The 27998-nt window shown below is 46.4% G+C and overlaps 2 protein-coding genes across 3 annotated transcripts; one reads left to right on the forward strand and one right to left on the reverse strand.

Annotated features, from left to right (window-relative positions):
- The first annotated feature begins 224 nt into the window (after window positions 1-224).
- Window positions 225-10260, forward strand: LOC119125458 (Na(+)/H(+) exchange regulatory cofactor NHE-RF2). Its single transcript, XM_037256020.1, has 6 exons — window positions 225-726; window positions 1260-1547; window positions 6962-7171; window positions 9058-9211; window positions 9278-9396; window positions 9468-10260. The coding sequence occupies exons 1-6, from the start codon at window positions 520-522 to the stop codon at window positions 9624-9626; spliced, it is 1137 nt and encodes a 378-aa protein (XP_037111915.1). The 5' UTR covers window positions 225-519; the 3' UTR covers window positions 9627-10260.
- dhps (deoxyhypusine synthase) lies at window positions 2155-27890 on the reverse strand. Of its 2 annotated transcripts, XM_037256028.1 has the most exons (12): window positions 27732-27890; window positions 27374-27570; window positions 27132-27281; window positions 26928-27049; window positions 26763-26859; window positions 26609-26695; window positions 26321-26426; window positions 26153-26256; window positions 25956-26081; window positions 25657-25735; window positions 22166-22250; window positions 2155-2185 (listed from the first exon to the last, which is right to left on the reverse strand). In XM_037256028.1, exons 2-11 carry the CDS (start codon window positions 27566-27568, stop codon window positions 22246-22248), a joined length of 1071 nt encoding a protein of 356 aa, XP_037111923.1. In that variant the 5' UTR covers window positions 27569-27570; window positions 27732-27890; the 3' UTR covers window positions 2155-2185; window positions 22166-22245. The 2 variants fall into 2 exon arrangements, with proteins under 2 accessions (XP_037111923.1, XP_037111922.1); XM_037256027.1 differs by lacking the exons at window positions 2155-2185; window positions 22166-22250 and having other exon boundaries at window positions 25256-25735.
- Window positions 27891-27998: the final 108 nt, after the last annotated feature.

Consider the following 27998-nt stretch of genomic DNA (forward strand, 5'->3'; position numbering starts at 1 on the left):
ACTGAATGAAAAAATCTTGTTTTGAAAGAGCGGTTTGCTCTATTTTCATGTCATGAATGTGGTACAAGGAGAAGTGACGTTTTCTTAGGCAATATTTGGCAAAGAACCGCTGTTGTTTTTACTCGAACGTGGTATGTTTTGTGCCACACGGAGGCAGTGTTGCACTGTTTTGTGCTTTGCGATGGATGGAGGGGGTGGGTGGGTGGGTGGTGCTGAGGGCCCCGCATGGGCTGTTGTCACGGTTAGACGTCGAGGGAAAAAGTTGGAGCTCACTTGTGCACGAACATCCATCATGTTGCATTGGAACCTCCGAGGATCACATTTTGGAATTGAATACTCCGCCTTCTCTGCTGGCTTATGAATGCATGTTATCCTCTCTGTGGATTTGATCACTTCGGAAGTGTTGCCTTGACTGTTGCAAGCGTGCGTAAGTTGGCAGGTATGCGTTCTGACTACTCTTGAAGTGGCAATTTTTCCAATCAGCTGAACTCTGCGAAAGGATTACAAGTACAAGCGGACATGGCGAGCGAGAGGAAACCGAGGCTTTGCGTCATGACAAAGGGGGAGCAAGGCTACGGCTTTCACTTGCACGGTGAGAAAGGCAAGACCGGCCAGTTCATCCGCAAAGTGGAGCCCGACTCGTCTGCAGAGGCGGCGGGCTTGCGCGCGGGGGACCGTGTGGTTGCGGTCAACGGGGTCAACGTGGAGAGAGAGGCGCACCACCAGGTACAAATATTTTTGGAACACCTAATATATATGTAAAGAAGGTGTGTGGCGAAAATACACATTGGCTGTACAACGGATTACGCAATTTTGGTTCAGATTCTCTGCTAAAATGTCAAGAACTAATCCAAGCAAGAAACAAAGCACACGTGCTTCATTTACCGAACATGATAGGACGGGTGGGCCAGCATGTGGCCCCCGTGCCCTGAGTTTGACACTGGTGATTGCTTCCGTCTCTAAGAACGCATTTTGGGCTCACACTTGGTGCATGGGACATACATAAGAGCCCTCCAAGTACATGAAAGTTAGCGTTCACAAACCTGTTGATCAGGACTGTTGTGTGAAAATGCCTTGACAGTCATTCCGGAAAGAGGCGTCACTCGCTTATGACGATGGACGTGAGTGACAAAGTTGTGCCGCTCGTGCAGTCGGAAGATTGCAACATACTGCAGATAGATCCGTATAGAATTCCTGCAGTTTGATGAAAGCACAAAAGGTGGCCATCATTGCACTTTGTCTATCTCCCATTCCTCAAGGTGGTACAGCGAATTAAGGCTGTGGAAAATGAGACCAGATTACTGGTGGTGGACCAGGAGACGCACGATTATCTGCGTAACCTGCGCCTCACCGCCACCGAGGAAATGGCCATCCCGGGAGAGGAGCCGCCTCCCCCGTTCTCCCCCCCGGACCCGACCTCCCCCAGCAAGGACAAGCTTGAGGACGGGAGGAACGGCTCTGCCATGGTGGAGTCCATGTTGCAGAGGAGTACCAGTTGCCAGGTGCCCAAACACACCAGGAGGCTGCCATCATTGGCTTCCAAGAAGGTAAACACGAATTACAGTCACACATACCTGCAATTATGCACCACAGGGTGGGTGACTCCAAAGGTTCTTGTTTGTCCACAAAGTCAGGACACCCATAATAAAAAATTTTTTAAAAAAAACTTTTTTTTCCTCCTAATACAGTTTTACTACTCCTATTCCCTATAAAAACACTTTTAAACTCATTCAAACAAAATTTGGACTCCATATTTGACAGAAAATGACAGAGGGTCGTCACTGTCCAATATTTTTGGAATGGATTATTCCATCAATTCATCGGATACGATTTGATTTGCGTTTTAGAAATGTTTTCCCCAATTATTGTTTAGTAACCAATTCCGTTTCTGAACCAAATGTTTATTTGGTTTCAAAAAGTAAACAACTTCTTGAGGAAATGATTTAATAAGTGTATGACTTTTACTGAGTTGATGCGAGCACTTCAAATTGTTTCAAATGTTGAAAATGGTGATGCGTGTATCTTACTTTTGTTTATCCACATCCAGCTGACGCGCCGCTTTACGACCGACGAGCTTGTCACGCAGTGCATGCAAATCCTCGGAGTGGCCAGAAGGCTTTTTTGAACGTCTTCCAGATGTTTTGTTCGAAGAGGTCAGCAAACTAGGAAGTTCAGACAATGTGACCTTAAAAAAAAAAACATTTGATGTTAATTCTGCAAAAGAGGAAATGGGCCGAAATGCATCTTTGTCACATAAAGGTTTCCAGCTAAAAAATGCAACATGCGTGCTGGCGCTAGATAGCTTTTCCACAACACGTGTTCTCACTTAGATGTTCATACGTGACAAAGAGACATCCCCTAAATTCCTCTCAGCTTATCAGTTATATCCGGAGTGTGGTTTCCTTTTGCGACCTGCGGAGAGGAATCCCGACCGGCCACCTAAGGGGAATTGTCAACAAAATATAGCTTACAAATTGAATGAACGGAAGAAAGGTTTAACCACATCTTAAGGCTTGTTAGCTGCACAATGGCTCCATTGATGCCGCTGAAAAAGAAATATTCTACCATCTGTTTATGCTGACACAGCACATTTTGTCTCATGCATGATTGCTAAAACGTCCGTGTGTCACTTTCTCCAAAGAACCTCTTTTTACCTGCCAACGCGAGCCATATAGAATACAAAGGAAAGGCAGCCAGATAACATGCACGCTCAGCAGAAATTCCGCGAGAAATGTTCCTAGCGCTTGGATCGAAGGTGCTCCTGCAAACATCTTGTGATGTTTTGCTGAAATTTGTTCCACTCCTGATCTCCTTTGCCAGATTGGTTTAACGTTAAACAGGATGTCATATTGCTCCGAATCGCAATTAAACACGCTGGAAAGAATGTTGACATTTGTTAAAAGCCACACGTTAAGTAGAAAAGCGTGCTCCGAGATTTTGCATGATTCATCTGGACAATCTGTCAGTGGTCATCATCACTTCATCAATAACCAGCAGGAAGTCCACTTCTTTCCAAGACATACGCTCCCATGTCATAACACCACTTAAGGAGGTTCCTTTCGCTAAAAGTAGTCCTTTGCCGCCATCTCGTGGGATCAAATGTCAAGGAACTGGCTTGAAGTGAGTTGAGTAGTTTCATACGGTTAACAATAGCGCTTTGGCGCCATTGCAATGTGCAATTCGAAATGGTTTTTGTGTTGCTACTACACGTGCCTCATGATGATTTGAAAATACGTCCGTTTGTGTAGTGTGCACAACAGAAAGATAAATGCTGGGATCTAGCCTGGCTGCTCTACCATTATTATAGACGGCTAAAGTAGGAAATGTCGGGTTGCTATGGCAACATCAGAGATGCTGATGTCCTTATTCCAAGCCAGTGTGCCATTCACACTATTTGAAGCCGTTTTTATAAATAAGTACAAATGATTACTTGAAATATGGATTATTATATGAGCTGCCCACACCATGTGACATTGTAGAACGATTTAGCGGTCTATACTGAAAATCATATCACCTCCATCTGATGTGGAAATACACGTTGCGCCCAACGCCGCCGCACAGCGAGAAAACAAACTTGCTGACGGGCAAAGCGGCGCCATGGAACGTCTGCCAACTACTGATAACAAGGGTGTGAACATGTGCATGACATCCAAAAGATAGAAACGACGAGGGGCGGGGGGGGACTGCATACAAAAAAAACATTTTGCAAGAGGGATGGCCACTGAAAATATTTGTAGTTGCATGGGCTTGATCCCCTTCAAATAACAACAGAGAGGTGACTGCAAATTTGAAAAGCGCCGACCATGAAAACAACATGTAGGGTCAGTCAGTGTGCTCTACAAAGAGATTTATTTCACCAAGAGCTCAGGAGGCGGCGTAAGGCCGAGCTGTTCCACAAACAAGGCTTCTCATGTTCTCTGCCTCTCCCAAGCGCCTTCTTTCCAATCCCCCTCTTTGTTCATGCTTTTCTGCTCTTCTCCATCCATCCATCCATCCATCCATCTGTCATTTCCTCACGGACCCCTGTGCAATTGACCTTGTGCGAGCCAGTTCCATTTTCTTTTCGGGTTGAGCAACACTGACAGCAGCAAGAGAGCAAAACAACTTGATTGAAGAAAAGCTTTTCCATTTAAGAGCCGCGTCATATCGGTACGATTTGACCCGTCGGCGCTCAGTTCACAAGTTCCCCGACTGTTGCTACGGCAACCCACGGTGACATTTTGCCCAGTGCGCTGGCACCGCTACTGTTGCTTTCTCTCTCGCATTAAGATGAGCAATGCAATCCTTGCGGTACTTTTAATGACAGTGAACTTTCCAGTAAGTCGCAGCCAGCAGCTTCGCTAATAATGATTCATGGAAATGTCAACATGAGGAAATATAATGTGCTTTTTTTAGCCTTTGTTTTTATTTGTGTAACAACTTAATTAGAATAATTGAACAATAAGTCTATAATTGTATTCCTATTACTGTCGTTCAAGTGTTAATTCGATACAGGGGCACCTGGACTCATGAGCGGATTGACTTTTTCGAGATACAAGCCGTCGCTGGGACTTTGTTACAGCTGCAGGGATAGAAATAAAGTTATATTGCTGTTGTGGGGGGGGGGGGAGCGGGCACACTTCCTATCAGATCTAGTTCTTTCAAATATGGACAAATAGATCCAAAGGTCTGCCATCTGGTGGTTATGGGTGATATTACAACTTTAAGCTACCACTTCATATTTACAGTCTGACAGCCACAGCTGGATTTTTTTTATTTTACATTTGGGAATTTTCCCTGTACTCAAAGGACCTTGCGGATCAAATGAATGTTCCTCTCAATGGGGATATTTCGATACAACCAGATATTGGAGTTAGAAACGGAGTAACCCAGGGATCTTCTTCAGGGTTTTGCGGGTTTTCACATGGCCGTGCGCAACCCAAATATTTGTAATATTCTGCTTTTCAAACATGGCCAATGAGTGTGCGTTTGTACTTGGGCAATCCCCGGCATTCAACAGCAACGATTTCACAAGATGAGAGTTCTATAATGTTCTTAATTGGGCCTTAAGTAACTGGAAAAAGTGGCCAATTAGTGCAAGGATTGATGCCCACGGGGTTGACTTGCCTTGCCGCAGCTACTTGTCACAGCACAACACCAACACGTCTGCTATTCTGGACTGTGAAACTCTTACATCACAATGAATGAATCAACAGAAGCAACATTGAGTTGAAAACAGAGAAAAAGAGAAAAGCTGATTGTGTTTTTACCGACCGCGCTAAATAGTTGGTAGCTATACAAGACAGCGAGCGCTCTTCGGCACAAGTATTGCTGACGGTTCCATTTTTTGAAATGTATTAATAGTGTCTTGGAATCACAATGACATTCTTTTTCAAAGGCCAGTCAGAGAGAGAACATGAATGGATGGATGGATGGATGGATGGATGGATGGATGGATGGATGGATGGATGGATGGATGGATGGATGGATGGATAATAGCAGATGCTTTCATCTACTTGTGCATCGGAATGCCTGAGACAATTGACAACATGTCTGCTGGGATACATTGTGGTCTTCGTGCTTTGTTTTTAATCCAAACGGCATGTACAGCAGACACGGAGAGAGAGAGAGAGACAAAAAAAAAACTCATGTCTAACATGTTTAGCCAGAAAGAAACAAGAGGCTCATTGTGACATGAAGTCAAAGGAATTGAGGGGATGAAAACACATCCCGCGTACGCTTGAATTGCACGTGTGCGCTTGTTTTGAGTCATGCTGCATTGGAAATGTTTTCCAATCACCTCAAAGTCTTCCTAACCCTAAGCAGATAACCAGCTGTTTGTTTTCCCACTTGTAGCTAATATCAGCCAGCACGACTGACTCCCAATTCACACTACATTATCTGTGACTTTGAATGTGTGTGGCATTCTATTTTGTTTTTGTCAGAGACCTTTTTTATTTTCGCTTGACCAATCGTTTCAGCTGAAGCTTGGGATGTGTTTAGTCTGTCTGGCCCCTGACCTATCTCATAAATCATGACGTCAACCAAACACGGTTACGGCATCGCATTTCAATCTCCCCGTTGGGGGTCTGTTGCCCGGGCGCAAATCGCACGCCATTCTCTTTTCAGTCCCGGATCTAACCTGTGACTGATGAAAGATGGCGAGCGAGACCTCGGGGGGTGATCGGTGGGGTGCGGCGAGTCGTGCATGCGCGGGGCAGACTGAGGTTACATGGGCTCCCCGGCCCCCCAACCTAATAACTCCCAGCTGTGCAGTGTTTATCCAAGTGGAGTTCCATTGCTTTTCCCCCTCTGGAAAGTTCTGTCAGGTTGCCCAATCTCTCAATTGTGCTGTCTTCAATTGCTCTCCTCAATCCTCCTGTGATGATGTTCACCTCCCACGCACGCACGCACGCACGCACGCACTCACTCTCGCTCGCTCCCTCCCTCCCTCCTGGCCGTTTTCCTTCCTGGGCTCCACGTTTCTGCAATTTGTTCTCCGATTCCCACTTTTCCAAACACAAAAGACTTGATATTGCTTTTCTCCTGTGGAAGATCCAGCTCTGTTTCCCACTTCTGGCAAGGCAGCGCGCTTCCAGTCAGGAGGGACAATCTGAGGGGCTCAAATGGAACCACATGTCACCATATTTGCTGCTGCTGCTGCTGCTGCTGTTTTGCATTTGTGATAAGCCCGCAGGAAGTTTTAGCTTTTGGGGATAAGACGGCAACTTTCCAAGCGAATCACTTGAGGAACATTTCCACCAAGCAGAAAACCCAGTAATATCGCTCATATCATTGGTGATGGGGAGGGGAGGGGGGAGTGATATCATCCTGCACTTATTTGTGTAGGCGGTAGATCAGTGTGATGACGTGGTCACAATTATACAACAACTATCCTCCATGCTGGGAGTCTTGGCAGTGATATGCTGCAAATGGACACTCGCTCTGAAAAAGCATGTCAAAGTGTGTGCTTTTGTTTCAGGAGGTTTCCGCCCAGGCTCAGTCCCGATCGCGGCTCCACGGCGACCCCACCGAGCTGGCGCCGCGTCTGTGCCACTTGGTGCGCGCCGACACGGGCTACGGCTTCAACCTCCACAGTCATCGCTCCAGGCCGGGCCAGTACATCCGCTCGTTGGACACGGGCTCGCCTGCCGACCAGGCTGGCCTTCGACCTCAGGATAGAATCGTTGAGGTATGAAGAGCTTTTTGCAAATGTCCAACCGCAAATATTGAAAGACTCTGCGGTCAATCATTTTCAGTTTCGGCATGGGTCCCATTCTCACACGGAGCTAACTTTAGCCCCGCCCCCAAATAGAGAGCTCATTAAACAAAGGAAACGTGACACGTGACCGACCACTTGATCACGTTTACACAGTATCATTGAAGAGAGTCTCCACAAGGGGAAGCAAATCCCCCCAAGAACCTCATTCCTTGTTAAAAATACAACCAAGAGGAAGAAAAAAAAAGGCTAACATTTCTAAAAACGCCCGCTTGGTTATGAAAGTCATTATGAGATGTCTATCATCACCATTATCATCATCAAACCAAACTGCAGGGAACGAACAATAAAAGGAAAAGAGCTCCGATTGCTGTGCAGTTTACAAGAGCCCGAGCACACGGCTCATTGAAAGCAGATGTTAGCCCGGGCGGGCGGGCGGGCGGGCGGGCGCGCAGCGTTTAAAGCAATTACAAGTTCTGGGCTCACGCCTGCGTCTGCCAACAAGACCTGAGATCTGGATTTGGTCTGCACTGTATCAATGTGGAGATCGAGGGGGGGGGGGAAGGAGGGTCAGGTGGTATATCACATTTTTTGGGGGTCATAAATCAGCCTCATGAAGGAAGTTGACAGGAGAAGTAATGCAAAGGACCGACTTGAACTGGCCATTTCACCACTAAAAGGGAAAAAGGATTCTCATTTGCCCACCATGCAAAATGAATGGGGGGGGAGGGGATTGCGCATGGTCCTTAAAGATAAATATCGTTCATTATTTTTGCAGGGATGCAACATCACTCTAGCAATGACTTTCATGTTGTGTGTATTAAGCAGTCACATCAAAGTTGATAGATTGTAAGAAACTGCTTTGACTCTCCCAGCATTCTCATGACCTCTCAGGGTTCAAAAAGTTGACACTACATTCTACTGGGATGGCTTAGAATTTTGTAGTTGCATTTAAGGGCTTCATTGAAATCATCTCATTTGCAAGCAAAGTATAAATAGTTTGATTAAAAACAAATTGATTTACAAATACAAAGCAGCAGGCAAAATGCAGAGGAGTGAGGGGGGAGGGGGACATTGAGCAGATGGATGTCACCTCTTCATTTGGATGGTGACTCTCTCCCTTTCTCACACACACGAAAGGGCTGCTCAGGTGTTTCCCTGGAGAAGCAGCCCCGTTGCAACAGCACATATTAATTATCCCTGAGAACAGCGTGCATTGTCATGTGTGGGATGCAGCGTTAATGAAGGCCTGCAAAACACGACACCTGTTATTCAACTCGTGACCAAGATGCTCCTTTATTCTATTAGCAGTGCAAATTAATAAATGAACAACTTGCCCCCTCCCCCCTATTTACCTTATTTATCCTGAAAGACCAGTTACGTCTGTCAATATATTTTATGCAGGTCGTGATGATAAGCACAAATTTAGGTGCTCCTCAGGACAAAGACATCTGAAACCAGGCCCGAAACTAAGGCGAGCCATTCATCATTTATGTACATGGCTAACTGCGCATGTTGTCAAACTACCTGACACAGGGAGGCTCAGGTCTAGACGCAGCCACAGGCGCACCGAACCCGCATTCGGAGGTCAACGGCACCCATGCGCATACTGCAATCAATCAATACAATATTGATACAGCACGTTTTCTATTAGAAAGTGTGAAAGGCAGCAGGTAAGAACAGAAAACAAAAGCCTCCCACACGCCACACCATACACTCCATCTCAGTCCCATGTGGAGTTTGACAGCAAGTTGAACTACTACGCCCCCTACTGGGCTAGTAAGAAAGTGCGGGGGGAAACAGATTGATTGATTGATTGATCGATCTGTTTCTCCCCTTTCCAACATTTTGCTCGTTAGGTAAATGGCGTGAGCATCGAGGGCATGCGCCACTCCGAGGTGGTGGCCTTCATTAAAAAAGGAGGCGACGAGACCTGGCTGCTGGTGGTGGATCCCGACGCCGACGAATACTTTAAGATGAAGGGCATCGTCCCCACCGTCAGCCACGTGAAAGGTAAAAGGTCACCGTTTGATTCCGAGCCACGTGCTCTGAAAGTACGACATGAATCTGCTGCCACAGATTACGACGGTCCCTCCATCTCCAACGGATCTCACAGCCCTCTCGTGAACGGCAGCTCCACCTCACATTCCATCAGGTCGACCACCTCGGACCAGAGTAACTACGGCAAGGGCCCGCAGGTGGGTGCGGCCGTCGGCTCTCCCCCAATATCTGCTTTGTAACTTCCAACTTTGTTTGCGCGGTTCTTTAGCCGGCTGGCGACGAGCGAGGTCGATTTTCGGACCCGTTCGCCGAGATCGGCCTGAGCGCCACGGCGGCTGAGGAAAAGCGGAAGCTCCACGCCAAGGAGAAGAGGCGGGCGCCGCAGATGGACTGGATGAAGAAATACGAGCTCTTCAGTAATTTCTGAGGAGATGCTTCCAAGCCGAGAGGAGGACAAACAAACTAAAGAATGAATTGGAAGGAGCCAGACATCATTGTAGGATCGTTCCTCTACTTTAGCGGACATCTTTTTATATTTAAATAAGCATCGCCATGGCAACATGGAGTTCACTGTGACAGAGTGCGCCGCCCTCCACCAGCAGAGGGCAGACTTGCACCACAAATACAACATCCTCTGCCAGAGCAATTGTTTTTTTTAAGTCATAATTTGCCCTATTTTACGGGGGGGGATTTAAAAGCAACTATGGCTGTTGCTAAAGGTGCCCTGCTATTGAAGACACAGTATTACTTTCAAACATATGTTTTTGAAGGAATTGTCCAATTTAAAGGTAACAAAGGCCTTTAACGTTATCACTGATGACATCAAAACGACTTGGATATTATTTCGTATGAAGCCGGGATTATTTCGTTTCTTAATGAATCATAAGAACGAGAAAATCTGAACATATGAAGGAAAATGGCACCTATGAAAGGCTGAAAGAAGAGTTTGGCTTTGTGACCTCATCACCGTATTGTTTATTAGTTACTGTACATAAACTTTGTCCATTCAAGTTCACAGTTGCAGAAGACACGTACGCAATAAAGGCCACTTTCACAATCCAGTTAGTTCCCTTGTTTTGAAGTACGTGTGTGGCTTAGCCTGACTTTTGTTGAACTGAATCTGCCAACGAAGCGAACAAAGGGAAGCCTGTCAATGAATGTCGTCTGAAGTCAGACGACGTCAGCTAGCTCGTCTCAGCTCAGCCATGCTTCCAAACTTCTATGAGGGATTATTTCACGCAGCTGTCATGCACATGCCAATGTGTGACATTTAATGTGTTGACACCACTGCGTCTGAAGCGGAGCCGGCCGCTCGCACGCTGGGAAAATATTCCCACTGCTTTCTTATATTACATTGAATTTTTTTTCCTCTCCGATTGAATGTTTTTGTCGTCTGTCTGTCCTTGCACGTTTTGTCACTTCAGATGAGGATTAGGCCCCATCTTGTTCCCAGAATTCTCCAGCAGACAGCTGCTCGGGCCACATAAAGGTCAAAGATGTGTGCCATTGTCTGCTTTGCACAACACCAGTTTTGTTGCACAGCCCGACTCGGAGCTTTGTGGACAACAAGCCAAATACTCTTGATTAGCGCCGCACTTGATATTTCAAATGCGCAGTAAATACCGACAGCACCTGGGAAATGGATTCGGGGTCTGGATGAAACGTAAGCACAACCAATTCAAATCTGATTTGATGCAATGTGACAGATGAATAAAAATTCCCAAATGGGATTTTCCAGCCAAAGGCACAATCTGGATGTGATCTAGATGAAACTTGGTTTGGCTTCACACTTTCAGAGCCTGCATACACAATCATTTCTTATTTGAATTTTTTTTTTTTTTTCTTGGGTCACACAGAAATAGCTCTTTTTTCTTGTTGTTGTTTATGTGCCCTGCAGTTACCTGGAGACCGAGCGCTTTGGGGGATATCCCAGCAAAAATCAAAAGTTTGACGGGGGGGGGAAAAATACTCCCATGAAACACAATCACTCCACTAGGTGGTGCATCTTCCTCATTTAGTTTCCAGGAAGTAGGCCAAACTGCTATGAGGCTCTGATGAGTGACCTTTCTGACAAGATTGAATCGGGCTGCAATTTTTGCCCAGTGCCAAGATAGAGAGAGGGCACAAAAAGAAGGCCAGGTTCTTGTGCTGAAAAGCTCTTTTCATGCGTCTTTCTACAAACGTACTCTGTCGTCTTGTATTGGCTTAAAAAAACATCTAGCCTCTTTAAATAACTTCAATATGGAAAAATCACCTTTTTTTCCAAGAAAGCTAGCTGGCGAGCAAAGCTAACTTTGTTCATAAAACTAACCCTCTCTATTTGCCTTCATAAGCGTCCAGAGGGGGCTACAAGGCTATTTAGATTGTTTACACACACACACACACAAATGTGCACCGTTTTCAATTTTGCGCACCTGCCCCTTCAAAGATCTCCTCTCGGCCCTCGGTTGCTTCCCACCGCAGCTTCTCGGTATGTTCAAACCGCATCGTCCCACCCAAGATAGGGGCGCCACCCATTGAGCAGTGCCAGGGCTGCCCAGGATGCAGCGCTGCCCGCAAAAAAGGAGGCCGGGGGGGAGGGGGAGCGAGCGTCCCCATGACAACTGTATGTTTTTGTTAGCACGCGTGAGTCAGACAAGCAGTGACTCAGAGTCAGGAGGAAACACACACACACACACACATTCATACTCCGACTTAGTCAAAGGGAAGCCAAATAAGGACCGTTGCAACAATGTGCACGCAAAGAGCAAATGTGAGGGCACAAGGAACCGGTTGAGGTGATTTGTCCAAAGACAACACAGCAAACAAATTTCAACTTGATGAGTGCATTTTGGAAATAAAGGACAAAGGCCAAGGGCACGTGAGTGGGGCCCGTGTGCCCGTCCCACCCACACACACACACACACACACACACACACACACACACATAGTAACGCCCGCTGTGAGCACACCTTGGCTCAAGCAGCCATTTATTGTGCGACGCCCACACATTCTACAAGCACCTGGTTTTGCTCAGCAAACAATGTGCCTATTTGATTTTGGAAAAGAACAACAAAGGCAAAGGGATAAAAAAAAAAAACGTGTTAAGCTGAGTGAAGAGCAGGTCATGCTTTAAGATTGCAAAAGCAATGAGTAGCTTGGCAATTCTTCTGATTCGTCATGTTGAGCTGTGTTGGCGCGTGGGAACTTTATTTATTTTTTTCTAGGGGCGCTGAGTGGCCTTTGGGCTTATGCAAGTATTGCAACAAGATAAAGACTTGGACACGCATTAATTGGTGACATTAGGCACGTCTGCACTTTCAAGACTCTCTCCAAGCTGATTTGAGGAAAGAAGATTCCAGCTTTGCCATACACGTACATAGTCGATGTCAAAATTAAAGTAGGGATTTTATTTATTTTTTTATTTTTTAAATCATGTTACAGTGGTTAACCTTTTTTACACTGTGTCATGGGAATCTGTTAAAAACTCTGGATTTTTTTTGAGGTTTGCCAGTACACTTTGTTAATCTCGGATATTTTTTTAAACAATTGCCCTTATTATCCGAAGTGGAAAATTGTTTAAAAAATTGGAACAAATTAGAGGACGGCCGATATCCCAGAATATCTTGTTTTCACTTTTTTTTGTTGCAGTTTTGCGGTTGTAATTGCAGTGGTATAAAGTAAGCATCAGAAATGTGCAGTTTGTATTCAGTTTTTAATAGCGTTCTCTGAACTAAGGGGTAGTTAAGATTTTTCTTTTTTTGAACATCTGCTTGATTTTTACTTAAGTGGGTCAAGGCCCGCAGAGCACAGGAAAATGCGGTTCCCGTCTTACCAATTGTTTCCTTTTTAATCAACTAAATTGAGCCAAGCAGAGCGCAGTATTGATGATCCATTTTGTGTTATCTAAGCAGATCAACTATCACCTGCCTGCCCTCCAACGGCTGTTTTTACTGTGACTCTTCCAAGTCAAAGCCACACCTTGTTTCAGAACAAACTCTGGCTTTGTCCTCCCTTGCGCAGCAGGTGAGGAGCAGGCACGGCTGGCCGCTGGCTGAATTTCACGGCTATAACTTTAAGGGGGTGCGAATGACGAGGGTCAGGGGTCGCCATTAAAGCGGCTGGGAAACGGCGTGGACGGCTCACGCCGGAGCCGGCCGGGAAGCTGACGCCGTGCGGTGCGGTGCGGTGCGGAGCCGTAAAGTGCGTCGGGGAGCGTGATTAACGGCGCCGAGGAAGTCACCCGGCCGGCCGGCGTGTCACGCCGAGTGATGTCACCGGCCTGAACGGAGGAACAGAAACGCCATGTGGCCGCAGATAGACTTCCTCTCTTTCTGACCAACAGAAACGCATTGCACGTGACAATGGAGCCCAAGCTGAGCAGCCACAATCAATTATCAGTAGATATTATTCAACTGGATGTGCTTCCTCACATGGAAAAAAAATGTCTTTTTCCCACTAACTTTGCTTGTAACAACACGGCTAGCTACCAGTCGTTTTCATAATCCAAGCCTGCTGCGTGCGGCAAGTACCAGCGTTATCATCCTTGAAAACATGCGCCCACCGCCGCCGACAGACCAAAGTTTATCTGTTCCTAATTCTTTGCCCTCGCTCGGCTTGATTCATCTCTCGCCCTGATGATGAGCTCACCGCCCGCCACGCAATCCAGTTGGGATTCATCTTGGTTTGTGTATCCTGGGAACTCATCTGTTCTCCGTGTTTCGGCACCCGCCAGACCCCCCCCGATGGCCGCGAAGCTGGCCAGCTGGACGGGTGGTCGAGCGATTTGACGGCTGGATAGACAAAAAGGCAGACGGGAAGTTGGAAGGAAGGGGGGGGGGGGACAGAAGGACGGATGGCAAGAGCGGATCACCTTTGCGACCATTAGGAGTGTCAAAGAGAGCCGATAATAGTTCCAGAGGGTCCCAAGACGGTGCCGTGGGGTTTCCCCACAACAAGAAAAGTCCGAACAATGGAAAATTCAAAGAGAGGATGGGCAGAGTGGATTTGTTTCCCTGAAGGTATTTTTCAATTTTTGCCTCCAGAAGGTCATTGCGCATCCATTGCAAATTTGGCCAGGATTCATCCCAGTTGTAGAACACCGCAAAGTGCACAATGCCATTTGGAATCACAGCCGAGCGAGCTAGCTGCAGACGTTCAGCAGAGCAAAAGCGCTGCTTGAGTTGCCTTTTGTCTGCCGAGTGTCACTTTACAGGTCATGGAGTTGCAAACGTCAGAGTAGCACACGTTTGGGGAGCGGAAGACGACAAAAGGGCAGCGGCACACAAAAGCATGTGGACCAGCGGCAAAAGTCAACAAGCCAGAAAAGGCCCCGAGGCCAGCCAACGACGAGCGAGAAGTTGCCGCGCGGCTTCAGGGTGGAGTTTGCAAAGGTGCTTCTACTATTTTTAGCACGCCCAGTGGGAGAGGGCGATATCAATTCGAGGGGTTTTTCCAGACGACTGACTATATTTAGAGTTGGGACGTGTACAAAAGAGAGGGCTGGCCGCTAAAGCCGTTCTGATGGAAGACTCGGCACGCATTGGGTCGCTCACCTGTTGACTCCCTTTATGCAAGCAACGTCAGTGGTTCTCTTGAACAGCCTCGCCACTGTATTCCCAATCTTATTATGACTCAGTCGCTTGCGCAAAACACTGAAAACGGCACCGACCGCTTTCCGGCAAATCAGCCAAAGAAGCAGACACCGCAAATCAGACACGCGATTTTTCCAAAGCGCGGCAAACATGGCCGACCGACGAGAGGAGAGTGAGGCGGGCAGCTGAAAAAGCAAGGAGCGACAGAGTCGTGTGGTCTCCCTCGCTGAGGATAATAGCATGCGCGCTGGCTCAGCCAGACAAACGGGAGAGAGCCAGGCCGGGCCGGGACGGGCCGGGACAGGCGAGCGAGCGAGCGAGCGCAGAGCCGCAGTGACGCCATTGTGGTTCCACAGTACTTCCTGTCTACCGCCACAGTGTTTGTATGTCTTGTCTCCACGGTAACTGCGCCAACACATAAATACCAGAGAGAGCAGAGCGCGCGCACCCACGAGAGAAAGAGAACGAATAAGGACAGCAATCAAAGTCAAGTGAGTCAAGTCAGTCAGCGCCTTGGAGACGGCTGGCGCGGCTGGCCTGGCCGGCGCGGCGGCAACGTCCAATGCGTGCAAGATCTTTTTTGTGCACTTTATGACCCTGCCTGCCGCTCGCTTTGTGGTGAGCTGGCCGTATAAAAAGCAGTGAATGGGGATGTTCAGGGTGGAGTAGCCGAGGATGAGGAGGGAGCTGACAGTTGGAGGAGGGAAGGCCACCTACGAGCTGACAGCTTATTGGCGGGGGGGAGTAATGAGAGGCTAAAGAGATGCTAACGAGCTCAACCCTGATTAAAAAAAAAAAATGGACGCAAAACAAAAAATTGGAAAGTGTTGAGGTTTGTGGGACGGGTTCCGAATAAACACGTCATTTCAAAAAATGAGCCGAGTGAAATTTTCCTCCTATATGAGCAGATCGTTCCGCTCAAACGAAGCAACGCATTCCTCCATTACGATATTTCAAAGCGTTTCATCAGCCTGAAATAAGTGCCAAGATGGCTGCCGTATCGATGACTGGGAGGGGCGCGCACCTCGCCTCATCAGCTCCCACCGTAAGCTTCACTTTAGCATCTGCTAGATGACATAGTGCTGGGCTTACACAGTATGATTCAAATGACAAAAAAAAAGGTTTGCTCTCAAGTGGCGTATTTGGGATATGAGTCATTCCAAAGTAAAGAGGGTTGGGGGGGGGGTGGAATTAAACATCAGAATATGGCCTCTTCCAAATGTGGAGAATACGTATTGGACATTTCATTTCAGCGTATACACGGACTGACTAAGTCTCAGCTTTTAACCTTCAAGTTTCCAGCTACGGGCTGGAACATTCAAAATTCACAAGCTTGAACTTATTTTGGTGCAAATTGCACCGCGTGCGGGTTGTTCCATGAACGTACACAGATCCATATGGGATATGTGTGTCACTTGAAATGTAGACGGAAATAGGCGGTCAAGGCCAAACGTGCGCGAGTCCAGCACGAAAAGGTCCACAAATAGTTGACATCGTAACAACCGCTGTCCAAAATAAGGCTACACCTCCCGTCACCAGATGCTTGGCACCCGTCAGTCAGTCAGTCAGTCAGTCACACGCTTTTTTTTCCTCATGTTCTATCAAGAACGACGACAAATATTTCGTGATGCCAACGGATTAATTCAATGTTCATTAGGTGAAAAGTTCAAATGTAATATAGCTCGTAGCTTTTATTAGCTGCATCCCTCTCGGGGATTGCCCTTCAAATAAAACATTTGATGCATAATTTGAGCTGACAGCACATAGCAACTGAGAGGAAGTGTTATTACTTTTTTATTTTTTTGTGCCCCAGACATTGCGGCCAAGAATAGTGCGGTACAATGACTCACTCACTCACGCACCACCGATATGGTCAGCTAGCTTATTAGCTCACCTGATTGGCCGACGCACTTGTATCCAAGCATACCAACTGAAAAATTAAGCCATTTGAACACTTTGTTTTGGTCGTAAAATTTAGGCAATAATAAATCAACAACTATCTTTTGAAGGTTAATATACATAAATGTGTCTTCTTGCACATGTAGGAAGACAATCCTGATTCCACTCAAGCGGGCGGGAGCGTCTACGTTTGGAGGGCATTGTTCAGTCTGAACTGTCGTCTGGCTAATCAAAGCGCCGACTGTCTGCGAGGCCAAATTAGAAGGGAGTGAGTGTGCGCAGCGTGCCGCCGTCCGTCTGCAAACTCATCAATACCGCTTACTGTGCAAGTATAGCAACTGCTCGCTACGTCTCGTCAATACAATCGATCGAAAATAAAGTTGAATTTGTGTAAAAATAAAGGGGTTTGCGGTCACGTGTCGGATCTGACTTGGCCTCAATGCATGTGTTGCTAAGAGACAAGTCAGTGTGTGTGCATGTGTGTGGAAGTGGAATGCGTGACGTCTACAGGGGCGTAGTTGTCTGTGTGTGTAGGACTTTGTTGTTCTCACACGCACATATGCGCACAAAGGCTCCAAGGGGAAGTTGTAAAGTGGCTAATGGCGCCCCCCCACAAGATTGTGATGCCGCTGGCCCTCGCTCTGAGTGTTTAAACGCATGTGCATGTGTGTGCTTAGCGTAGCGTCGCAATCATAGCAGGTGTAGATTAACCAATACGTCACAAAGTGCTGATTGCGTTACCCGTTAACAAATATTTCATCATTTGTCCGGGGCAAGGATCAGCAACGAGGTGCCTGCAGGTAGAAGGTAAGACCACGTGAGTCGCCCGTGGCTCTGCCCTAAAACTAGCTCACCAGTGAAGACTCTAAAGCACTGTCCAAAAATGAGACATTTAGAGTGAAATGGAAGTTTTCACAACTCTCATATTTGAAGTCGATGTGGATCAAGGGACTCCAAGCATCTCATCATGTTTGTCTGTTGAACTTGTGCACATTTCCTGCCTGCGACTGCCAGCCTTTGCTCATTTATTAGCGGCTGTGTGGCCAATTCGCTCCCTGCCCCCTTTCCTGTGGGGGAGGAAAGCAGGGGGGTACTGCGAGACACACGGAAGGGGAGGTCCCTTCTCGTCTGACATCGTCATAAAGGAATCCCCTGGACTGGGCCCAGACCCGCCCACTCGCTTACTCTCACCCCGTCTGGCTCCCAGACGCACTCGCGTTCACACACACTGCTGTCTGCACTGCTCAAGGAAAAAGAGAGAGGGACTGGACGCTGGGGGGGAGAGAGAGCAAAAGAGAGAGAGAGAGAGAGAGAGAGAGAGAGAGAGGCTGACTTCGCCACACCACCGGAGAGCAACGGGAGAGCAAAGACAGGAGTAACAATGTTCTCTCAGGTAGGTGCAGCAATGCTCCGAGGAGCCGGCCGGCAGCTCTTTTACAAGCCTGCAAGTCTGTACACTTGACTTCCTGTTGCGTGTTGAACTGTGCGCACTCCTCGCTGAGCGAGCGAGGCTGGCGTCATTTTTGCAAAGGCTGCAACCTGTTGATAGGGGCATTTCAGTCCTCATTCAAGTGCGCCGCTTTGCTCTCCTATGCTCCGAGTTTGAAGCGTCTACGTGACAAAGGTCAGACATCAATCGTTTCTTTGAACGGGAGGCTTCCACGTCTGTCTGCCAGTTTGAGCTCCACCCTTGCCAATGACATCACTGGCTCTCCTCAACCTGTTTGTCCGCCTTCCTGCGCAACCGTCGGATGCGTGTCATCGTCTCGGCGGCACGGCTAAAAGTCGCCGTCGGGATGCGGCTGGAGTGTCTCAAACATTCCTCTCATTGTTCCGAGGCCTCGTAGGATCTCAAAAGTCCATGAAAGGAAAGGACTTTTTGGGATGCTTTCTGGAGCCACCGGTCCACACCAAATTGGAGCTTATGAGAGCAACAATGGGCCATGTATCCCATCAGGGGAATGAATGCTAGGAAGGTACAATTCCTAGGAGGAGGGAATGCAGAAATGGCAGCAGCAGGAGAGGGAAAGGGATGGCGTAGTGGAATAAAAACGTGCGCGCATGTGTGGTTGATGGCAGCGGGGCGGCTGTGGACTAAGTACAAGCCCGGTGGCGGCGGTAACTGGCAAAGGATCGGGCCCAGGATAAAGTTACACGCAGCAGAACCACGAGTTTGGGGCAGGGCTCGCTGGTGGTGCCCGGGAGATTTGGCAAAATCTTCAAGTGGAATCGCCATAGCTGAATGTCACCCCGAGCGGCCCATCCCGCTGATTCCCTGCCAAGTGCGGCGTGGAACACAGAGTCAGCCTTTGAATGTCACCGTCTCGGTAATAATTACACCCTCGCACGCAACATGAAATGAATACGCGCGCATACCCAGACACACAGTGTGTGCTGCTAAGCCGGCTCCAGGGTGTGGCGCGGCACCAAGGTGCGTGTGTGTGTGTGTGTGTGTGTGTGTGTGGTGGGTGTGTGTGGCCTCAAAAATCCACTGGTGCTGCGCTGCATTTCCACCTTGGTGAAGAAAAGATCCAATGAGCCTTTCTACTGCTAAGTTCAACTTTGCAATCTTGTTCCATTGGCATTGACAATATTAGCATGTGATATTATGAAAGTGCACTGTTAGCTGCGTGAAGCTGTTGCCAGCCTGGAGGTGCGAATGATGTCACATCAGCGTGTGCGTATTGTATTGCTGCTATTCTAGGCTTTATGAGGCCAAGTCGGGAGCCAGCGAGCTAACGCACATGCCATGTTTGCCCAGGAGCGCCGCTGACATAAGCGTGTTTGTTTATCCATAGTATGGCGCGCATACGGCGCGGGGCCTCTCTCTTGGATGCGCGTGCGAGCGCCAGGGCATCGGGAGAAGATATGTGTTGAAACAACAAGGGCTTGGGAGCCAGCTGTCTCAACAGAGGCTTTTCCACTTAACCGTGTGCCCTTGTGTAAACGGCAAAGTCAACCCCGAAGAGGGGAGCGAGTCGCTGACAACGGTGTGTGCCAATATCGTACCAAAGACGGTACGATACTCTGATTGACTCTTTTTATGATTTTTTTGCCGCCACTAGGTATGAACTAGGGAATATTCCAATATTCCACTTTCAGCAGTATTACCAGTTATAGCAGCTTTTTTTGTTCAAAACAAAAGGGGGCCTAATGGTGAATCCTGAGGCACTCTGCTCATTTGACTACAATAGACTTAAAAGCTCCATTGTGCCACAAAGCAGAGAAAGGAAAGCGGGAGTCCAATTGAAAAAACGTTTTTTCCCACTGCCCTAGTTGCCCTTCGTGTCAATTTTCCACTGAGGTACATTTCCTGGCCATCTTCCCTCCGTGAGACTCATTTTCCCTCTTCTACGCCTCGGGATGCACAACGTTGAACCTTATGATTACATCGAACCATAATAAACGTCCCGGTAGAGAGAAAGAAACGGGACGGGCTCGAGTGAGACGAGCGTTTTGAGGTGAGGTCTTGGACAATGTGCGTCATCATACGGGAAGGGAAGGAAAGGAAAGGAAAGGAAAGGAAAGGAAAGGAAAGGAAAGGAAAGGAAAGGAAAGGAAAGGAAAGGAAAGGAAAGGAAAGGAAAGGAAAGGAAAGGAAAGGAAAGGAAAGGAAAGGAAAGGAAAGGAAAGGAAAGGAAAGGAAAGGAAAGGAAAGGAAAGGAAAGGAAAGGAAGGGAAGGAAAGGAAAGGAAAGGGAAGGGAAGGGAAGGGAAGGGAAGGGAAGGGAAGGGAAGGGAAGGGAAGGGAAGGGAAGGGAAGGGAAGGGAAGGGAAGGGAAGGGAAGGGAAGGGAAGGGAAGGGAAGGGAAGGGAAGAGGGAAGGGAAGAGGGAAGGGAAGGGAAGGGAAGGGAAGGAATGAGCCCATAGGCAAGAACAGCTGCGGGTTCGAAGCTGGGAAAAGCCACGGAAAAAATGACAAGGCAAGGAAAATAGCACTAGATGAGAGGATGGAGTGAGTGTTTGGGAGGAGTCGGCCGGATGATGCCTTTGATGGGTGTCGGACCTCAAATGACCCCGAGTTTATTTTCAAGCCACTCATGAGGACGCTTTATGTAATCAAATACAAAAATAAAGATTCCACTGCAAATGTTTTCCATAAAGTGTTGCATCTGAGTTCCTAACTGGATCCAGCATGTTGTTACTGCACTTTTTGTAGACATTGTAAACGCAGCATAATTAGCGGCTGCTGCTTCTTACATAACGTTTTTCTGAATCCACACTAAAGTTGATGACATTGTTGATCTTTCAAAATGAAACGATTTTGGGGCCATGTTCTGCCTCCACTTTTCCGCAGATTGGCGATAAGAGCGTCCCGAGTGGCGTGCTCGGCGTCCCCGCAGAGAGCCTTTCATTTATTTGGACTTTCCCCAAAGTGTCCTGCTGACTCATCGCTTGTACACGCCGCTTGAAAAAGCAGCTCTTATCCAACGCGGGGCGGCGGGGGGCAGCACAATGTAGACTTCAGGGATGACCTTGTTTTTTTGGTTTGCTTACAGTAACCGAAAAAATAAATAGCACGACCGGCGCCTTTCAGATGATTTCTTAAAGCGCAAGCTCCGCCCTTAGATGAAATGGCAAAGGCGACGTCTATTAGAGGGAGTGCCACTTGACTGGCCACTTCCTTCCAAGCAAATTCTCCATTCTGTCATTGAAAAGCTATTTTTATAAGAGGACACGGGAAGTCTGGGAGTGGACGACAAACGCACGCACGGGCGAGCGAGCGATAAAAGGTAATGGTGACTCTTGTGTTGTGTTGTGTTGTAGATGCGACCGCCACGACAATGACGACGCTACTTCCCGTCGCAAGCCGTCTCTGTTGACCAGGGGAATTCCCGGCAGAGTGATTTTGGAGACTAAAGACTGAATCACATTGCCAGGGATTTCCAATGGCTGGCATGAGGAACGCCACGGGCGCGCGCGCACGCACGCACACGCACACGCACACGCACACACACACACACACACACACCTTTGTTCTGGCCGTGCGGCGACAGGACTTAGCGCACATGTGAACAGAATCTACCATGTTCACAGTGGTTAAGTTCTGTCGCCACAGGGCTGCGGACTACAAGGGGTCGGAGGTCACGGGTTACGATTGCATATTACTATTATTGACAAAAATGACTCCAATGCTACGATTTGGTTTTTGTATCAATAATTCTCTCCCCCCAGCAGTTAAAGGCACATATCTGACATGGACACTACATTTTTCTGAGCATTCACAACACTATTAGAAGAATATATTTTTTATATGGTTTCTCTACAATGTGTAACTATTTTCAATCATTGCAAAACACAGTATTGATGTTGAAAAATATCTATCCCTCAGATTTATCAAGTAATTATTTCGACATTATTTGCACGACTGGTTGCATGCTGCTGTAAAAGGCTGCCCTAGCTTTTGAAACAATTTCCTTGTGCTCACTCGAAAAAGCTCGTGGCCATTCATTGCATTTGTTTGAGAGTTGCGTGTGTACGGCGGCTGACTCACCGTTGTGTTATGACAATGTGGGGATGAGGCGCTGCACCTAGCTTTATGGGAGCTGGTATAATGCCGTCTGCTAATAACCGCTAATCTGTTGAAAAAGCAAAAGGTCACCACTCTTGAAAGCACACGTGTACAATTTTTTTTATTTTGCATGAATCAATTCGTCCCATGTGAAAATAAATATTGTTCGTCTAAACCCCCTATTGGACCAGTCTCCTGTGCCTGCTGTGCTGATAATCAGTGTGTGACGTCGGCTGGCTCAGTTCAGCAGGAACAGGGGCCTGCACTCTCATTTCTCCCTTACAACTCAGATATACCATTTGAGGTGACAGTTTAAACTATGACTTTTGTATTATTCATGTCTGCTTGATTACAGTGAATGAGGTCATTTGCACATTGAAATAAATCTTTTATGGACAATACGTGATTTGTAATTACTTCAGTTTCTCGCTGCACCAACCCGATTGGACTGGAATGAGACGTCAACCACTAATGAAATTTCTTGTGTATTCGGCTTGAACACACACACACGCACGCACGCGCACACACACATAGTCACGGCCCTGTAGTCTGTGGCACAGCATATTTTAAAAATAGCTTAAATGTTTGGCTCACTCTCAATAAAGCAATATTTACAACAAAAATCATATATTTCTCTAAAGTATAAACATTTTGCAGTATTTACATGATTGGTCTTACAATTGAGTTTTCTTAATAAGCTGTGGAAAAATGTTTTGGGTTTTTTTGCCAGTAGACTCCCTCGACAGGTGTGAAGTGTAATATCGTTTCACAAATAGAGTGACAAAGCATCTGCGAAGGTGGGGGTTGCCACGACAACGCCGGAAACACAGCTCTATGATTGCGCAATAAATCATGGCATGACAACAGAGCACATCCAAACAACATTGTCTACATTCAAATCAGGAAATGATTAGTGCAGTGTTACATTGAAAAATGCATCGCCAGAGTTGTACATTTTACAATACTTTATTTTACTATTTGGTGGATGTGTGAAATAAAATGAAAATCTATTATATCACGTTTTAATAAACTATTATTCCGATGTCAATGATTGAGCTGTTTGTCCTTGCTGCCTTGCTATAGCAACCGTGTCACATGGGCCATTATGAGAGTCAAAAAAGAAACTTCCTGTTTCTCAGCATGTGCCAGACGTTTTTTCTTGGATTCCCTTTTCATATTTGAAAGTTTACCTTTGTGCCAGCCCCTCCCTTGATACACCCTTGCACTTACTCACCTGGCCAATGAGTTGACAAAGTACTCGTTGCCGCGGTAATAACTGGTAAACACAGCGAAGATAAGAAGTCAAGATACATTCATTCATCCTAATCTACAAATGACAGGCCAAAATTGGATGGGAAAAGACAAAATTCTGACTGCAGCGTCACATACACAGCGCTGATTGTTCCCAAGTGGGGGGGGGGGGGGGGGGGGGGGCTGTCTGCTCTGTGCAGACGCCACACAACATTATCATAGCGTGACTCCAGCTCAGCGCTCGCACTGAAATCCAGTCTTAGCGCCCCCTTAACCTGAATGGTATCCAATCCCAACGTCAACTTAAAACCACTAAATACTACCGAGGGGGCTGGGGGGAATGTTCTGACAAGAATTGAACATGCACACAAGGGCCCATAGCTGTCCTCTCAGCCTTCTCTGTAGTCCTTCCATGACACATTAGAGTGGAACCAAAGTCGAGTCACAACAAGCTGTTCTGTCACGCTGCTTGACTTAGTAGGAAATCATGTTATATGATTCAATTTGTTCCAGGCTCACAAAACCTTTAATATTGGTACGCTAAAGTGTTTGAATTTAAAGGTAACCACAGAGTAATAGGCTCTTTCGTTTTGGGTTCGATGGTTACCATCGCTATGTGATGACATCATTTAAAAAAAAAAAAAAAAAGGACAAAAATCAAAGACACTTATTGAAGTGACGACTTGGCTGACTTGAACGTTTGATGATTGCACTGCGCCGCGTTTGGCGGAAAAAAGGGTCACTTGATACATAAATGACCTGAATGGAAAAGATGTTGGAGTGGGAAAGGAACACCCAATTTTTTGTGCATGTGCGTGTGGAGCGCTTTGGGCTTAAGGTTTTTTTGGGAAACTTGACTGTGCCCCACTTCCTATTCCATTGCTCATTTCCAAAAGCAAAAGATGGCCAGCAACTTTGAACCACAATTAGGTTTTAGTTAACCTACTATAAAAGCAATTTTTTCGGTATAACATAGAGAAACTATAGGTGGGTTAGAAAAACAATTTGAGGATATGGGAAGCGTAATTAGGCACAGGAAATATTATTGCCACAACATCAGACTGATTTATCACATTGGGAAATGGCTGGACTTGATTCTGGGGCCGTTTCAGCACTGAGCGGATCTTGGGAGCTATGCTATGTATTGTGTCTGAACAAGTACAAATTCCAACATCAACAACGGCGTGGCGCTTGCTTCTGTCAGTTGGGAAATCTCGCCAAACAAGTAAGTCAGAAGACAGCGCTCACTTCCTTTTATTTAAAAGAGAAAGCTCCAAATTATGTCATGCGCGCTTACAGATTCTTTTAAGCAGCAAAATACAAATCAACAGTCTTTGAACAAATGTGCATATCTATCTATATATATATATATATATATATATATATATATATATATATATATATATATATATATATATATATATCTATCTATCTATCTATCTATCTATCTATCTATCTATCTATCTATCTATCTATCTATCTATCTATCTATCTATCTATCTATCTATCTATCTATCTATCTATCTATCTATCTATCTATCTATCTATCTATCTATCTATCTATCTATCTATCTATCTATCTATCTATCTATCTATCTATCTATCTATATATATATATATATATATATATATATATATATATATGCACACACACACACACACACACACATGTATATATATACACATGCACACAATATTATTGTATACCTTCCTCCCAATGTTAAAATAAAAAAATAATACTTTTCCTTACAATGATATAAAAGCAATTCCTTAATCATTTGTGTGCTTTGCAATTTCGCATTATCTGTGATAGTTTACGTAATCTGGAAAAGCATCCACGCAGTTCATTGCTCAGTTGAATCATGGAATTGTAAAGTGAAATAAATAAAAGTCCGATGGGCGCATTGGTATTCATTCCCTAGCGTCTGCTGACACCCAACTGACGGTTTCTTTGGTTCATGCCGCAACGTGCGACTGTTATTCCAGCCGTCTAAATAAGAGTAATAGAACTTGTCCTAACAAGTAAATATTGTTCGTGAAACCTAAGAAAGACCGTGCGGTCTCATTTCCACATGGCAGCACTGATTGTACAGGAATGCTGCGGTGCTTGAAAAAGTTACCCAGCATGAACCCTAAGTCCCCCCCCCCCCCCCCCCCCTCGGAAAAAAGAGTTTAACCGTAATGAGACAAAGTGCTTCTCAGCCTTCATTCAGTTTTCTTGCCTGCAGTCAGCTTGTCGGCATGGAGAGCGAAGGTCTCGGCCACAATCAGAGGGAAGACTAAAGAGGCATCGGCATACACCTAGAAACAAATGAAGCAAAAATTAAAAAAACATTCTTACTGGAGCTGACAATGAGCCAATACCGCCACCTTGAGGACAAAATAATACTCATCCCAACTGAGTGGCATTTATTAGTTAGCTTGATTGGCGGTGAAGGGAATCGCCTTGACAGCTGTGCTGCACGGGTCGATGGTTATTTCAAACAAACACTAACTAGCATGCTATCGTAGGAATAAACACCTTGACAGGTTTGGCATCAGTTCTGATCTTGCCCCAGGACACGGCCTCATCTGGTCTGGCACCAGAGTCGGAACCGTCAAACTCCTGACCCGTGTTGACGTACACACAGTAATCTGCACCATTTCTCTGTTGATGTGAAAGAAAACGAATTAGAAAGCTTAGAATCATGTGTGGTAATGGTTTGCGGAGTTACCAACCATGAGGTTGGCATTGGCTATATGATGCTTGACCAGCCCGCCTCCCAGAATGATCATCCCCGTCTTTTTGGCATACACTGCCTGGCTGTTCAACCTGCGTATATCTAGAAAGGGCAAATTGTCAAATAACGGCCTAACCAAGGCGGGCGGGCGCCTTTGCTCTATTACCCTCCACAATATCCAGTACAAGGCCAGGGTTCTTATACGAGTGGAAGTAAAGCATGTCGCCAAGAGAGCCGTCTGTCAATGCTGGACTGAACACTGGAATGTTATTCTATAAAAGAAAACAAATCCAAGATATGATGTATGCACGCAAAGGAAATGCAAACATAATGGAATTCTCTTTGACTTTTTTAAATCATCGTTTAGAATCGTACAAGTCAAGTATCTGGTGGATCCATCGTTATTATTCTAGCTATCCTGTAAGTGTATTTGTTTTGAAGTCAGTGGACTCACCTTATACGCCCAGTAGTAGACAGACTCAGTATTATTGATCTCCTTGCCAAGCCGGTGGATCATTTTGGAAGGAGTCCAGCGGGTACCCTAAGTTTGAAATTGAAACGAGTAAGTCGTATAGCGCTAGTTAGTTAGGTGGCCCTATTCAACTTGCCTCTGTATTCTGCTCCAGCAACATCTGGTCCAGGATGGGTATGAGCCAGTCTTCAAACTTGCAGTAGTTATCATTGGGCACGAGAAGGTTCCCGATCCTTGAAGCACAGATGGTAGAGTGTCTGTCTATACTGGCAGACGCAATTGACATAATTCCCTAACCAACCTGTTGATTCCTCTCAGACGAAGCTCCTTGCCAGGTAAGCTGAAGTCTCCGAGGTATGTGTTAGCCAGACACTTGATGAAGTCCTCCTCTATGCCTCCTGCTGTGGTCACAACCACATCAACCTACACAAAAGTCAACAAAACACAAGTCACTTTTAATGTTTGTCTGCAAGTCAACAGAAGCCGTTTGTGACAGCAAACGCACCATTTTGTGTTCTACCAAGTATCGGATGCTCTCCCTGACTCCAGAGCTGATGAGGTTTGAAGTGTATCCCAGGAAAATGGTGCAGCCCGGGCGGGATGCCGTATCACCGGACTCATTATCGGCTTCAACGGTCTCCACGCGTTTTTCAATCTAGGGGGAAATACAGAAATATCTCAGAGATCTTCTCCAACATCTCTTAGAGGTAAATGAGTAATTATCCTCGTACATCTGCAAGCTCTCACCATCTGGTTGATTTCTTGGATGGCCAAGCCCAGGCTACTAGCCTGAAAGCCTGTGGTTAGGTAGGACCTGAGCACTGCCTGGAGATCCACCCCCTGGTTAAAATCATAGCCTTTGATCTTCGGTAAATCCTCGGGGAGGTCGCTGCTGGCTTTAAGCACAGCCTCGAGAGCAACAGAAGGGGCCTTTTCCGCCATGTCTAATCGTGAAAAGTGGGAGTGAAACAGTTAGCTAGCAGCCTGACAACTACAACTGGATGTTGCCTACGGTTAAGCTAACGCAAGCTAACGATCAAGCTATGCCCCTAACTACGGCTAGAAGAAGGATATGGATTTAAAAAGGCGCAAACTATTTACAAACCTTGTAAGGGCGCTTGAAAATACCGTTCCTGTAAAGCAAAGGGCTTTCACAAATGTGTAACTATTCCGCTTTTGTTGCAAATGTAACATTCAGAAAACACCGCATGTACATATACGGGAGCAATGACGCCACTACGGTATGCGGAGAAGGACAAATATAGTCGGCTTCTTCGTTGAAAATGGTGTTTGTCAAACAGTCATCTAGCTCCTTAGCGCCCTCAAGCGTATGTGTTGGTACTCAACTCCCAGAACCGATTTTTATTGAATG

The sequence above is a fragment of the Syngnathus acus genome, chromosome 8 (genome assembly GCF_901709675.1).
Source record: "Syngnathus acus chromosome 8, fSynAcu1.2, whole genome shotgun sequence".
Classification (NCBI taxonomy): domain Eukaryota; kingdom Metazoa; phylum Chordata; class Actinopteri; order Syngnathiformes; family Syngnathidae; genus Syngnathus; species Syngnathus acus.